This window comes from Macaca thibetana, chromosome 4, assembly GCF_024542745.1.
Source record: "Macaca thibetana thibetana isolate TM-01 chromosome 4, ASM2454274v1, whole genome shotgun sequence".
Taxonomy (NCBI): Eukaryota; Metazoa; Chordata; class Mammalia; order Primates; family Cercopithecidae; genus Macaca; species Macaca thibetana.
The window spans coordinates 43,779,217-43,795,126 of NC_065581.1; the positions used below are offsets into that span (position 1 = coordinate 43,779,217).

A 15,910-nucleotide genomic window follows, 5' to 3' on the forward strand; every position below is an offset into this window, starting at 1 on the left:
ATCCCTTGAGCCCAGGATGCAGAGGTTGCAGTGACCCGGGATTGCCATAGAGTGAGACCCTGTCTCAAAACAAACAACAATGACAAAACAATTAATTATAAAGCTGGTACTCACAGCTGGGCTTCGTGGCTCAAGCCTACTGTAGTATGGGAAGTTCCCCACCATATGGGGGACTTCCCATACTACAGTAGGACATCATGAGGTCACCTTGTAGGGGACATGCTGTAAAACTGGAAGATTTTCACATTGACCCTTCCCCTCGTGGGTTTCTTCCTAATAATTCATTGCCTGTCTACCTGGAATAGTTTAGGTTCGCCCTTCCCTGCTAGTGGAAGAATGAAAAAGGTGACCATGTCCACCTCTTTAATAACCTTCTGTCACCTGGGCTGGAGTACAGTGGCTTCATCACTGCACTTCAGCCTCAACCTCCTGGGCTCAAGCCATCGTCCCACATCAGCCCCCACAAGTAGCTGAGACCACAGGCATGTGCCACCACGTCCAGCTAAGTTTCTAATTTTGTAGAGATGAGGTCTCCCTATGTTGCCCAGACTGATCTCAATTTCCTGGGCTCAAGTGATCCTCCCACCTCAGCCTCCTAAAGTGTCAGGATTACAGGCATGAGTCACCACATCTGGCCTCCTTTTCATTTTTATATTACAAAAGAGAAACAAATAATTAATTGTTTAGAACAGAATCTTTTTTTTTTTTTTTTTGAGACAGAATCTTGCTCTGTTGCCCAGGCTGGAGTGCAGTGGCACCATCTCGGCTCACTGCAAGCTCCGCCTCCTGGGTTCACGCCATTCTCCTGCCTCAGCCTCCCAAGTAGCTGGGACTACAGGCACCCGCGACCGCGCCCGGCTAATTTTTTGTATTTTTAGTAGAGACGGGGTTTCACCATGTGAGCCAGGATGGTCTCGATCTCCTGACCTTGTGATCTGCCCACCTCAGCCTACCAAAGTGCTGGGATTACAGGCGTGAGCCACTGTGCCTGGCCTAGAACAGAAATGTTAACATTAGTTTGTCGGGCTGGATGCAGTGGCTCACGCCTATATTCCCAGCACTTTGGGAGGCCAAGGCAGGTGGATCACTTGAGGTCAGGAGTTCAGGACCAGCCTGGGCAACATGGTTAAGTCTTGTCTCTACCAAAAAATACAAAAATTAGCCAGGCATGGTCAGACCTGTAGTCCCAGCTATTCGGGAGGCTGAAGCAAGAGAATCGCTTGAACCTGGGAGGCAGAGGTTGCAGTGAGCCAAGATCGCACCAGTGCACTCCAGCCTAGGTGGCACAGAGTGAGACCCTGTCTCAATAAATAAATAAATAAATAAATAAGCTTAGTTTGTCAGTTGGTCAGGCATTGCCAAGGTCTGTGTGAGCACTTACATGTGAATGGTTGGTGGGAACATTTTGCTAAGGCCAAGGTCATAGTTAAGTCTGTGATGGTTAAGTCTGTGACTGTGCAGATGGTTAGACTAAACTCTAAATCCACTGATAGTATAAATAATATAAAACTGAAGAGGGCAGGTGCAGTGGCTCACGCCTGTAATCCCAACACTTTGGGAGACTGAGGTGGGCAGATCACCTCAGGTCAGGACTTGGAGACCAGCTTGGCCAACACAGTGAAACCCCGTCTCTACTAAAAGTACAAAAATTAGCCGGGTGTGGTGGTGGGCGCCTGTAATCCCAGCCACCCGGGAGACTGAGGCAGGAGAATCACTTGAACCTGGGTAGTGGAGGTTGCAGTGAGCCGAGATTGCGCCACTGCAGTCTAGCCTGGGTAACAGAGCAAGACTCCATCTTTTAAAAAATAAAAATAATTTTTTAAAAAGCCAGGCACAGTGGCTCAAGCCTGTAATCCCAGCACTTTGGGAGGCCGAGATGGGCGGATCACGAGGTCAGGAGATCGAGACCATCCTGGCTAACACGGTGAAACCCTGTCTCTACTAAAAAAATACAAAAAACTAGCCGGGCGAGGTGGCGGGCACCTGTAGTCCCAGCTACTCGGGAGGCTGAGGCAGGAGAATGGCGTAAACCCAGGAGGTGGAGCTTGCAGTGAGCAGAGATCCGGCCACTGCACTCCAGCCTGGGCAACAGAGCGAGACTCCATCTCAAAAAAAAAAAAAAAGAAAACTGAAGAAAAAAAACTCTGAAAAGTTACTGCACTTTGAAGTAGTAATGGCACAGAGGATTAAAAACTGAAGGTAGGCAGGGTATGGTGGCTCATGTCTGTAATCCCAGCACTTTGGGAGGGTGAGGCAGGCGGATAACAAGGTCAGGAGTTCGAGACCATCCTGACCAACATGGTGAAACCCCATTTCTAAAAATACTACTAAACCCCGTTTCTAAAACTACTACTAAAAATACAAAAAATAGCCAGGTGTGGTGGCGCACTACTCAGGAGGCTGAGGCGGGAGAATCACTTGAACTCGGGAGGCGGAGGTTGCAGTGAGCCGAGATCGCACCACTGCACTACAGCCTGGCGACAGAATAAGATTCCCTCTTAAAAAGAAAAAAAAAAAAAAATGAGGGTAATTTAAAAGCCCTTTATTGGCTGGGCGTGGTGGCTCACACCTATAATCCCAGCACTTTGGGAAGCCAGGGTGAACGGATCACTTGAGGTCAGGAGACCAGCCTAGCCACTATGGTGAAACTCCATCTCTACTAAAATTGGAAAAATTAGCCAGACATGGTGGCACGCACCTGTAATCCCAGCTACTCAGGAGGCTGAGGCAGGAGAATCGCTTGAACCTAGGAGACGGAGGTTGCAGTGAGTCGAGATCATGCCACTGCACTCCAGCCTGGGTGACAGAGTGAGACTCCATCTCAAAATAAATAAACAAATAAAAGCCCTTTATCTTTCTACTTAAAATGTATTATAGAGGCTGGGCACGGTGGTGCATGCCTACAATCCCAGCTACTTGGGAGGCTTGGGTGGAATGATCACTTGAGCCCAGGAGTTTGAGACCAGCCTTGGTAACATGGTGAGACCCTATGGCAAAAAAAAAAAAAAAAAAAAAAAAACAATATGTTATAGAGATAACATAATAGTTTTTCTTTTTTAAGAGCTAAAAGGAACTTAATTCTTAAACATTATCCATTTCATCTTCCCGATTTATAGAAAAGAAGCACACAACAATTTAAACATTGGATTAATTTTTCTAATTATATTTTGCTCAGGCTAATATTAAATTGATTTTCATTTCTCAGTTGCATGCTACCTAATGTTGACACAACACAAACTAGAGACATACCAGATGGTAGTGAGGAAATGTACTTTACATCATCTACACAGCAAAACAATGAGTGGTGACAAAAAATTGGGGGTTGGCCCTTGGTCCCTGACCAGGTGCTTGGAGTCTGTGCAGATCCCACATAGGAGCTGATAGTCAGGATCATAATCCTAGCAGGCGGGATATAAGATTACCGGGGGTAGGCCAGGCGCAGTGGCTCACGCCTGTAATCCCAGCACTTTGGGAGGCCGAGACGGGCGGATCACAAGGTCAGGAGATCGAAACCATCCTGGCTGACACGGTGAAACCCCGTCTCTACTAAAAGTACAAAACACCAGCCAGGCGAGGTGGCAGGCGCCTGTAGTCCCAGCTACTTGGGAGGCTGAGGCAGGAGAATGGCGTAAACCCAGGAGGCGGAGCTTGTAGTGAGCCGCGTTGGCGCCACTGCACTCCAGCCTGGGCGACAGAGCAAAGACTCCGTCTCAAAAAAAAAAAAAAAGATTACCAGGGGTAGAAATTCCCACCTGCAGCCTTTTTGTCTGAGCACCACAAACATAGCAGTCCCGGAAGCAAGAAAATAACCTGGTGTCAAGTCAGCATCCCTACTGAATGGCATCAGGAAAATTCAGTGTGCCTGCAGATTGTTAAAGGACGTACTTTGCAATTCCCCTGATGGGATAAGAAAATACAATTTTTAAATTTTTGTTTTGTTTATAATCTAACCTGAAAGTACCAGGGAGGCATGAAGAGGCTTGGTTGATATTTAAAATAATCTGTTAAAGCTTTAGAAATGAAATTAATGTTTTCATCTTGGTCATGTTTCACAGGCTCAGAAAAAATGTCTGAATCAGACTTCCCCCATTTCTGCTCCCAAGACCACAGACGGCCTGAGGCAAGCACAGATCCCTGGGCTCTTGAGCACCGCACTGCCAGGTCAGGAGCTTCCTCAGTTTGTCCGTCCTCCCAACACCCACGGATGCTCTTCTCACTCTTCTCCCTCATTCTGCATGAAAGCTTTCTGGCTTAATCTCGCCTCCACTCTGATTATTCCTTTCTTTCTGTATCCTTTCTGCCCAAATAATATACTGTGTTGCATCAACTCTAAGATAGCATCAGGCCAAGCACCATGTCTCATGCCTGTAATCCCAGCACTTTGGGAGGCCAAGGAGAGTGGATCACCTGAGATCAGGAGTTCAAGACCAGCCTGACCAACATGGTGAAACCCCATCTCTACTAAAAACACAAAATTTAGCCAGGCATGGTGGCACACACCCGTAATCCCAGCTACTCAGGAGGCTGAGGCAGGAGAATCGCTTGAACCCAGGAGGCAGAGCTTACAGTGAGCCAAGATCGCACCACTGCACTCCAGCCTGGGTGACAGAGCGAAACTCCATCTCAAAAAAAAAAAAAAAAAAATCCGCCGGGCGCAGTGGCTCACGCCTGTAATCCCAGCACTTTGGGAGGCCGAGGCGGGCGGATCACGAGGTCAGGAGATCGAGGCCATCCTGGCTAACACAGTGAAACCCTGTCTCTACTAAAAAATACAAAACAAAATTAGCCGGGCGTGGTGGCAGGCGCCTGTAGTCCCAGCTACTCAGAAGGCTGAGGCAGGAGAATGGCGTGAACCCGGTAGGTGGAGCTTGCAGTGAGCCGAGATCGCACCACTGCACTCCAGCCTGGGCAACAGAGCCAGACTCCGTCTCAAAAAAAAAAAAAAAACCCCACTAAGATAGCATCAATGGTAAGATGTACTGTCATTTTTCATACTACCAAAAAGAAAAAAAAAGCACTTATCTCTAAATTATGACACATTAAATTATGTGGGGAAAAAAAAAATGCTTCTTAGAAATAATGAATTCAGGCCAGGCACAGTGGCTCACACCCGTAATCCCAGCACTTTGGGAGGCCGAGGCAGGCAGATCATGAGGTCAGGAATTCAAGACCAGCCTGGCCAACATGGTGAAACCCCATCTCTACTAGCTGGGCATTGTCCTAGCTACCCAGGAGGCTGAGGCAGGAGGATCATCTGAGCCTGGGAGGTCGAGGCTGCAGTGAGCTGTGATCGTGCCACTGCACTCCAGCCTGGGCGACAGAACGAGATCTTGTCTCAAAAAAAAAAAAAAAGGTGTTTTATAGTACTTGTGACTTTGTAATTATCCCCATGTTGCTCTCTATATACATGTTTGGAATTCTCCACCCAGACTGAAAATATTATGGACTGTGTCTTCTGTTTTCTTAAGGTTTTGAACATCTGCAGTTCTAAGACTTTGAACATCCGATTAGTACTTTAAAAAAAAAAAAAAAAAAAAAAGAAAGAGAAAAAGCTTGAATATTCCCAGTCAATTGCCTCATTGGCTCTTTGGGCCTCCCTTTCCTTAAATTGTATTTTGGGATTCTGTAGTGCTGACAGATACTGGCTTGAGGCCTGTGTTTCAGACTATAACTAATTTGAAACTATAGCATTTAGAGCTTCTATTTATTACTCTTTACTTATTTATTACTTAAATAGGCTTTAATAACCTCTTCCTTTAGAGCTTGTAAGTAAATGCACTACCCTGCCCTCCTTCTTCACAGCAAGCAGCCATGATAAAGAAACCTGTTGCAGAATGCTCAACAGTCTGTACCCCTTGGGCTCTAGGGTTATATGATGGACCCAATTTACTATTTCTTTTGAACACTGTCTTATGTATTAATTCTAATAGGGCAGGATTCTGGAAGCAAAGTTATATCTGCGTCCTTAGGAACCGCACAACCACAGCAGGAAAAAGTAGTTGGATCATCTCCTGGCCATCCAGCTGTGCAGGTAGAAAACTATTGGCATAGCCTCTTCCTAATGTTTGGCATAATTGAATGGAAATGTAGTCGTGTCATCTTTGTGGTTGCTGGCTAGCTTTGTGTGCACAGCCCACCCAGTCCCCTGTGTGCCCACAACAGGGTGGTCGTTGAAGAGCTTCCTGGTGGGCTGGGCCTTATGTTTCTGTTTCGGAGATGAATGTCTATTCTATTTCTGACATGTTTACAGTGCTTCATTAATCCATCATTTCCTCATGAATTAGTAATATACCAGCAGCTAGTACGTACTAGGCACTCAAAAAATGTCATTTATTACTGGGCAATATCGTTCACCATTGTATCAAAGTGGATCTGTTCTTCTTAGTTATGCTGAGGGATTTTTTTTTTTTTTCCTGTAGTAGTAACCAGGCGTATAGGAATTAGGCCATCCCTACAGTCTTTTGACCCAACTTTGACACTTTTTTTTTTTTTTTTTTTTTTGAGACGGAGTCTCGCTCTGTCGCGCAGGCTGGAGTGCAGTGGCCGAATCTCAGCTCACTGCAAGCTCCGCCTCCCGGGTTCCCGCCATTCTTCTGCCTCAGCCTCCCGAGTAGCTGGGACTACAGGCGCCCACCACCTCGCCCGGCTAGTTTTTTGTATTTTTTTAGTAGAGACGGGGTTTCACCGTGTTAGCCAGGATGGTCTCGATCTCCTGACCTCATGATCCGCCCGTCTCGGCCTCCCAAAGTGCTGGGATTACAGGCTTGAGCCACCGCGCCCGGCACAACTTTGACACTTTTTAAAGTCCAACTTTTTGGTTTTCGTTTGAGACAGGGTCTCACCTGTCACCCAGGCTGACACGCACTGGTGCGATCACAGCTCACTGCAGCCTTGACCTCCCAGGCTCAGGTGATCCTCCTGCCTCAGTCTTCTGGGTAGCTAGGACAATACCCAGCTACTTTTTTGTGTTTTTTGTAGAGACAGGATTTTGCCATGTTGCTCACACCTGTCTTGAACTCCTGGGCCCAAGCCATCCACCTGCCTTGGCCTCCCAAAGTACTTGGGATTATAGGTGTGAGCCACTGTGCCCTGCCTAGTCCAGTTGGGTTTTTTTTTTTTTTAGTTTTTCTGTTTTGTTTTATTTTGTTTTGTTTTGAGGTGGGGTCTCGCCCTGTCACCCAGACTGGAGTGCAGTGGTGTGATCACAGCTCACTGAAGCCTCGATCACCTGGGCTCGTGTGATCCTCCTACCTCCGCCTCCTGAGTAGCTGGGACTACAGGCATGCACCACCACGCCTGGCTAATATTTTTATATTTTTTGTAGAGAAAAGGTTTTGCCATGTTGGCCAGGCTGGTCTCAAACTCCTGGGCTCAAGCGATTCTCCCACCTCAGCCTCCCAAAGTGCTAGAATTAAGAATTACAGGCTTAAGCAACCACGCCTGGCCTAGTTTTTTTTGTTTGGTTTGTTTTTTGATACATGATAGATGTACATATTTTCAGGGCACATTTGATAACTTCAACTTTGGCTTTTAAACCTAAAAGATTTCAAATTAGTAGTCTAAAAAGGAAGGAAACATTTCTTGTTTTCAGCTTACTAAGACAGTTTCTTCTCCATCAGACCTACCAATTAGTAGTTGAATGAACCTTGCTACAGTGTGGGACTGCCTGGAATACACCGTGAAGGATCTGTTCAGTTCTAAGGTTCTGAGATAAGGCATATTTGTTTCCTTAACGTGATGTAAAAAATGCCTCATTAGATCACACACCTGGACTATATATAACAGGAGCTTAAAAGTGTGTGCACCCCGTACTTACCACTGAGAAGATGGATTAGATAGTATCTACTGACTTTTCAGATGTCTGTGGAATTTCAAAACTATAACCATGGGTCGGTGCAGTGGCTCACACCTGTGAGCAGGCGTGATGACTTGAGCCCAGGAGTTCAAGACAAGCCTGGGAAATATGGCAAAACTCTGTCTCTACAAAAAATACCAAAAAATTAACAGGCATGGTGGTGCATACCTGTACTCCCAGCTACTTGGGAGGCTGAGGTGGGAGGATCACTTGAGCCTGGGAAGCAGAGGTTGCAGTGAGCTGAGATTATACCACCACACTCTAGCCTGGATGACAGAGCAGGACGCTGTGAAAAAAATGATGATGATGATGATGATGATGATGATGATGATGATGATGCATTTAGAGAGGAGTTAGAGATTCAGGCTTTAAAGTGCAAACTAAGTCCTCGGGAACTGATTATGCAGCTTTCTGCAATCTTAACACAGTATAACTTTGCTTCATGGACTCTGTGTACTGGTTTTTTTTTTTTTTTTTTTCCAGCAGGGCACATTCTATAGTCTTAGACTATGTTCTTGATAGGTAGTTGAAAATATGTGAAATGTAGTGAACTTTGTGTATAACTGTATTCTTTTTCCTATAAAAGGAATAATAAGAGGTATGTTTTGTCTTTAGGTGGATAGTCATTCAGGAGGACAAAAAAGGCCTGCTGCAAAACAGCTAACTAAAGGAGCTTTGTGAGTTACTTTTGGAAATAACAAATCAATTTTGAACATTTCTTTGGGTCCCTAGCCTTCAATAAATATACTATAGAAATCAGGTTATAATAATGAGCATATTAGCCTTTTTAAAAATGTACTTTGAGGTAGGGCATGGTGGCTCACTCCTGTAATCTCAGCACTTTGGGAGTCTAAGGCAGGAGGATCGCTTGCACCCAGCAGTTTGAGACCAGCCCGGGCAACATGGCGAGACCCTGTCTCTACAAAAAATACAAAAATTAGCTAGGCGTGGTGGTACGGGCCTATAGTCCCAGCTACTTGGGAGGCTGAGGTGGGAGGATAACTTGAGTCCTGAGGTGGAAGTTGCAGTGAATTGGAGATTGTGCCACTGTACTCCAGCCTGGGCGACACAGCAAGACCCTGTCTCAAAAAAAAAAAAAAAAAAAAATATATATATATATATATACACACACTTTGAAAATCTTTTTCTATACTTTCTTTTCTTTTCTTTTCTTTCTTTTTTTTTTTTTTTTTTTTTTTTGAGACAGATTCTTGCTCTGTCACCCAGGCTGGAGTGCAGTGGCATGATCTCGGCTCACTACAGCCTCCACCTCCTGGGCTCAAGTGATTCTCCTGCCTCAGCCTCCAGAGTAGCTGGGATTATAGGCACCCGCCATCATGCCTGGCTAATTTTTGTATTTTTGTAGAGACAGAGTTTCACCATATTGGCCAGGCTGGTCTTGAACTCCTGACCTCAGGTGCTCCACCTACCTCAGCCTCCCAAAGTGCTAGGATTACAGGTGTGAGCCACCGCGCCTGGCCTATACTTTATTTTCATTAGGACTTACAAATATATTGAAATGTAGTATACACATTTCAAATATATTGAATGTAGTTTCAGCCTACTGTTAGCTCTTCTTAAGGATAATAGTTCTTTGTCTTTTCAGAGACAAAGAATCTCTGAGGAAAAGCATGGTTTGTTAAACTCCCATGTTTAGAACAGAAATGTTAGCATGAGTTTAGTTGGTCACTGGTCGGGCACTGCCAAGGTTTATGGGGATGCCAACACATAAATGATTGGTGGGAACCTGTGCTTTCGAGGTCAGAGTCATAGTCTGAGTCCTCTGTGGAGCTAGTTAAACTAAGCTATAAACGCACTGTGGTATAAAAAATATAAAACTGAAGAAAAAACTGCCGTACTATTCCTATATATCTTATTTTATTTGTGTACAAATAAATATGACTAGATTTAATTTCCTAACATGACTCTACGTTGACATTGGCCATTTCCCTTGTAAAGCATTCTCCAGCAGTTGCAGAGGGACCAAGCCCACACTGTGACACCGGACAAAAGCCACTTCCGATCACTAAGTGATGCGGTGCAGAGACTGCTCTCCTACCACGTGTGCCAGGGCTCCATGCCCACTGAAGAAGACTTGAGAAAAGGTAAGCAGGCTGGAACCCTAAGGCACTACTCTGATACCGGGAAACCCTCCCATGGACACCCCCCAGAAGAGCAAGAGCTATGTCACCCCCAGATGGTAGGCAGGTGATTGTTGTTAATCACAGACCAAACTTGTTCCCTATTTACTCAGTTTCCCAGTCCCTGTTTAAGGTCGTGACTTACACTTCTCAATATTTTTTGAAGGGAAGCCAAGTATAGGGGCACACACCTGTAGTCCCAGCTACTCAGAAGGCTAAAGCAAGAAGATCACCTGAGCCCAGGAGTTTGAGACTATAGTGTGCTATGATCACACCTGTAAATAGCCATTGCACTCCTGCCTGGGCAACATAGGGAGACACTGTCTCTTTAAAAAAAAAAAAATTGTTAGGCGGCTACCCTAATGTCAGAGTATTTTATTGACAAATTAGGGGCAGTAAATCCAAGCTTTGTATGGACTGCTGGCTCCAGATGGGATGGCTTTGCACTAGACACTCTACACAGTGGTTTCGCATAGTCCTTGCCTTTAGGCAGTATGCATACCCTGAAGGTTTTTTTTTTTTTTTTTTTTTTTTTTTTGAGGTGGAGTCTCGCTCTGTCATCCAGGTTGGAGTGCAGTGGCACATCAACTCACTGCAACCTCTGCCTCCCAGGTTCAAGCGATTCTCCCTGCCTCAGCCTCCCAAGTGGCTGAGATTATAGGCACCCATCATCACAGCTGGCTAAGTTTTGTATTTTTTAGTAGAGATGGAGTTTCACCATGTTGGCCAGGCTGGTCTTGAACTCCTGACCTCAGGTGATCGGCCCACCTCGGCCTCCGGAAGTGCTGGGATTACAGGCATGAGCCACCGTGCCTGGCCAAACTGTTTCTAGTAGTTTTATGAATTAGACACTTGAGTTCCCAAAAGCATTCCCTGAGGTTCCAAAATGAGTCCAGAGCATTAGCCACATATCAAGAAACTGACAAAAATGTGAGAGATAAGGGCTGAGCATGGTGGCTCACATCTGTAATCCCAGCACTTTGGGAGGCCGAGGCAGGCCGATACCTGAGGTCAGGAGTTCAAGACCAGCCTGGCCAACATGGTGAAACCCTGTCTCTACTAAAAATATAAAAATTAGCTGGGCGTAGTGGCACACGCCTTCAGTCCCAGCTACTTGGGAGGCTGAGGCAGAAGAATCATTTGAACCTGGAAGGCAGAGGTTGCAGTGAGTGGAGATCGCACCACTGCACTCCAACCTGGGTAACAGAGCAATACTCTGTCTCAAAAAAAAGAAAATGCCGGCCGCGGTGTCTCACACCTGTAATCCCAGCACTTTGGGAGGCTGAGGTGGGTGGATCACTTGAGGTCAGGAGTTCTAGACCAGCCTGACCAACATGGAGAAACCCTGTCTCTATTAAAAATACAAAATTAGCCAGACATGGTGGCACGTGCATGTAATCCCAGCTATCGGGAGGCTGAGGCAGGAGAATCACCTGAACCCGGGAGGCGAAGGTTGCAGTGAGCCAAGATTGCGCCATTGCACTCCAGCCTGAGCAACAGAGCAAGACTCCTTCAAAAAAAAAACCCACAGGGGTGTGAAGACTGAGAAGAAGAATGAATTAGAAGGTGTTCAAATCTTTGGAGACCAACAGACAGAGAATAGAGCCACATGACCACAACAGTTTAGGTTTGCCTAGTCCAGACAGTTGGACTTCATTGTTTCAGCTATTTTAGTTTTTCATACCATTAGGCTTAGGTCATCTAAACTAGTAGATCATTCTCTACTCATTGATATTTATTGCGAGTCTGTTATATGGTTTTATTTTATAGGTGATATCAAAGTAATTATGTTTTTGGTTTCCTAAAGTTAAAAAAGCTAGTAATAAAATGAGTTTCCATGATCAGTGGACAGTGAGGCAAAGCAGTGTAGAAGGATGATGCTTAGCCAGGGAACAGCTCATCTAAGAAGAGAAAATTGCCCCAGATAAGCCATGTTTGAATAATGGAAGAGCAATGAATTTCAGTCTTAAGAAACAGAAGACCTAGTCAGTGATTTACAGTCTCTTACTATTTCTTTGTCTCTCTTTTTTTAAAGTGGACAATGAATTTGAAACAGTTGCCACTCAGCTCCTAAAAAGGACCCAAGCTATGCTTAACAAATACAGATGCCTGCTCCTAGAAGATGCCATGGTAAAAGTCATGCTACTGATATTTGTTTTTTACAGGTCACCAGCCACTAAATCAGAGATAAAAAGTTCAAGGGATTATAGAACATAATGTAAAAGACACAGATAGTTCACACTGTAGAAAAACTTACACTTAGCTGCTACTACAAAAACAGCAGTGAACATTTGCTGTACTTTACTTGGTGGGTCAGTACTATTCTCTTGTTTAACAGATAAGGAAACCAGGGCTTTGGTTAAGTAACTTGCTCGAGTACAGATGGCTAAGAAGTTTGCAGTCATTAGCAGAGCTTGGATACAGGCCAGGATCATCTGACCCCTGGTCCACACTCTGATGCCATCTACCGCCTTTCACCAACCCAGAGATGTGGGGAAAGGACTGGAGACACATCTGAACAGATAAGCTGGTGACAAATGTCAAAATTAGTTTTGTTTTTAATTGAGAGATCATTGACATACCATAAAATTTACATTTAAAGTGTACAACTTAGGCCAGGCACGGTGGTTCATGCCTGTAATCCCAGCACTTTGGGAGGCCAAGGCGGGTGGATCACCTAAGGTTGGGAGTTCAAGACCAGCCTGACCAACATGGAGAAACCTCATCTCTACTAAAAATACAAAAAGAGCCAGGCGTGGTGGCGCATGCCTGTAATCCCAGCTACTCAGGAAGCTGAGGTGGAAGAATCACTTGAATCCGGAAGGCAGAGATTGTGGTGAGCCACGATCATGCCATTGCGCTCCAGTCTGGGCAACAAGAGTGAAACTCTGTCTCAAAATAATAATAATAATAATAATAATAAATAATGGATCACCTGAGGTCAGGAGTTGGAGACCAGCCTGGCCAACATGGTGAAACCCGTCACTACTGAAAAGACAAACATTTCAGTGTTCAGAGTTGCAGTGAGTCGAGATTGCACCACTGCACTCCAGCCTGGTGACAGTGAGACTCATCTCAAAAATGAATAAATAAATAAATGAAGTGTACAACTTGATGGTTTTTAGTACATTTACAAGGTCACATAGTCATCACCATTATCTAATTGCAGAACATTTTCATCATCCCAGATAGAAACTGCAATTCATCTGAAGTGCCAGTTAAATAGAGAAAGGAGTAAGAATAAGATACCTCAGGAAATGATAGAAAGACCAAATCTGAGATTTGAGAAGCAGTTCTAAAATCAAATAGGCTTTAGCCTATCATGGTCTCTTATAACTCATTTTCAATTTGATATCAACTTTGAAAATGTACCTTGGGAGATTGGTTGAGCTATATTATACACATATACAACATAGAGTAAATGTGTATCTGTGTGTCTGTATTTACTTAAATAAATAAATATATATATATATTTAAGTAAATATATTTACTTAAAACTATGCCACCAGACCAGGCACAGTGGCTCACGCCTATAATCCCAGCACTTTGGGAGGCTGAGGTGGCTGGATCACCTGAGGTCAGGAGTTCGAGACCAGCCTGGCCAACGTGGCAAAACCCTGTCTCTAGTAAAAATACAAAAATTAGCCAGGCGTGGTGGCGCATGCCTGTAATGCCACCTACTGCAGAGGCTGGGACAGGAGAATCGGTCGAACCTGGGAGGTGGAGGTTGCAGAGAGCCGAGATTGCACCACTGCACTCCAGGCTGGGTGACAGAGCGAAACTGTCTAAAAATAAATAAATAAAATAAAATAATGCCGCCAAAGTCTGTAATAATTGTTCTCAGCCAGGTGCGGTGGCTTATGCCTGTAATCCCAGCACTTTAGGAGGCCAAGGCGGATGGATCACCTGCAGTCAAGGGTTCGAAAAGATTTCTAAGATATATTATTAAATAGAGGAGAAAAAAATACAGAACAGTATATATAGTTGCTACTATTTGGGTACAAAAATAAAGAAGCATATTTCTTTATATATATACACACGCACATATATATAGTACATATATATTCTTATGTGTGTCAGAAATATCTCCAGAAGAGTACTGAAAACTACTAGGCAGGCAGCTGCCTCCAGGGAGAGGCACTGGGTGGTAGTGGGTGCACACCAGGAAGAGGCAAAGAAGGGAGGCTCACTTTTCACATGCCCTGTAGCATCTTTTGAATTTTGTACCAATGTGTAAGTTATTTTTTCCAAAAACAACAATTTTTTTAAACTGATCTATGAAATGACTGGCCTCTCTCTCTTTCAGCGAATCAATCCCTCTGCTGAGATGGTGATGATCGATAGGATGTTCAACCAGGAGGAAAGAGCTTCCCTATCCCGAGACAAGCGCCTGGCGCTTGTAGACCCTGGTAAGAAACATTGCAGTGAAAGTAGCGGACAGCTCCTGCCATGGTTCAGGGACCATGGGGCCTTTGGGAGTCTGTGTGAACTTTGAGTAAGAAACTTGAAGGTAGAACGTGAATTCTGGGGAGAGCTGGGCACGGTGGCTCACACCTGTAATCCCAGCTACTTCCTTCTCCTCTTTGGCCTGCACAGCCAATGTTTGTTGGATGGAATAATCTTTTCAGATTTCAAGTCTACATTCCCTAAAACTCACATTTTAGAATTTGGTGAACAAATTCATGTTCACACTATACATACTCTTTGTTGTTTTGTAGATGTCATCAAAGCTCTATTTCACTTCGATGATTTCCAGCGTTAACACTTTTTCCACTCTTGCATAACAGCAGTCTGCCTACCTCCATCTGGACCCTCAATGTTCTAAATCCTCACGGACATTTCTTTTGCCATCCTCTGGCTCCTCAAGCCTGGTGCAGTTCAGTGCTCACTCACAGATGCAGCTCCTGCATACCCATTGTCCTTCCATATCATTTTGGATGAGTGTTGGCTATTCATTTTGTGGTCTTGGCAAAGTGATGCCAGGTTTCTCCTATGTGTCTAAAGGGATTGAAGTGCTTTCACCCAAAGACAAGTAGCTGTCTTCACCCGGAAAGTATGTAAGACAGATAGGTTTTCTGTTTCCTGGTGTCTATCCCCCTTCCCTGCAAAGCCCCATTCCAGGCCCTTCTGCTCTAAGGAGGAAACCAGGCTGATACCAGGACCTAATTTCTGTTTTCAGGAGGTTTCAAGGAGGTCATTAGCTGAAAACTAATTTAAAATAATACTTAGAGGCCAGGTGCGGTGGCTCACACCTATAACCCTATCACTTTGGGAGACCAAGGCGGGCGGATCACCTGAGGTCAGGAGTTCAAGACCAGCCTGACCAACATGGTGAAATCCCATCTTTACTAAAAATACCAAAATTAGGCCAGGTGCGGTGGCTCACGCCTGTAATCCTAGCACTCTGGGAGGCCGAGGCAGGTGGATCACCTGAGGTCAGGAGTTCGAGACCATCCTGACCAACATGGTGAAACCATGCCTCTAATAAAATACAAAAAATATTAGTCCGTTGTGGTAGCAAGACGCCTGTAATCCCAGCTACTCGGGAAGCTGAGGCAGGAGAATCACTTGAACCCAGGAGGCAGAGGTTGCAGTGAGCCGAGATCACGCCACTGCACTCCAGCCTGGGCAATAAGAGCAAAACTCCATCTCAAAAAAAAAAAAAAAAGCCAAAATTAGCTGCGCATGGTGGTGGGTGCCTGTAATCCCAGCTACTCGGGAGGCTGAGGCAGGAGAATTGTTTGAACCCAGGAGGCAAAGGTTGCGGTGAGCCAAGATCGTACCACTGCACTCCAGTCTGGGCAACAGAGCAAGACTCCATCTCAAAAAAAAAATAAATAAAATAATACTTAGAGATCAGGACTGAGTGAGGCTTTTTGCCCATCACATTTTCCAATTTGTCATCAAGCATCTA

The 15,910-nt window shown here is 44.9% G+C and overlaps 2 protein-coding genes across 4 annotated transcripts in view; one reads left to right on the forward strand and one right to left on the reverse strand.

The window, feature by feature from the left end:
* The window catches only part of TBCC (tubulin folding cofactor C), a 227,166-nt gene that overhangs the window by 107,414 nt on the left and 103,842 nt on the right, over positions 1–15,910 (reverse strand). The gene's annotated exons all lie outside the window — the stretch shown is intronic.
* Positions 1–15,910, forward strand: part of BICRAL (BICRA like chromatin remodeling complex associated protein) — an 89,849-nt gene that overhangs the window by 69,815 nt on the left and 4,124 nt on the right. For all 3 annotated transcript variants that reach the window (XM_050786908.1, XM_050786910.1, XM_050786909.1), the window contains 6 exons: positions 4,056–4,161; positions 5,931–6,031; positions 8,471–8,532; positions 9,815–9,960; positions 12,032–12,126; positions 14,303–14,405. In XM_050786908.1, the coding sequence (XP_050642865.1) occupies positions 4,056–4,161; positions 5,931–6,031; positions 8,471–8,532; positions 9,815–9,960; positions 12,032–12,126; positions 14,303–14,405 (613 nt within the window). The remainder of the gene's footprint in view (positions 1–4,055; positions 4,162–5,930; positions 6,032–8,470; positions 8,533–9,814; positions 9,961–12,031; positions 12,127–14,302; positions 14,406–15,910) is intronic.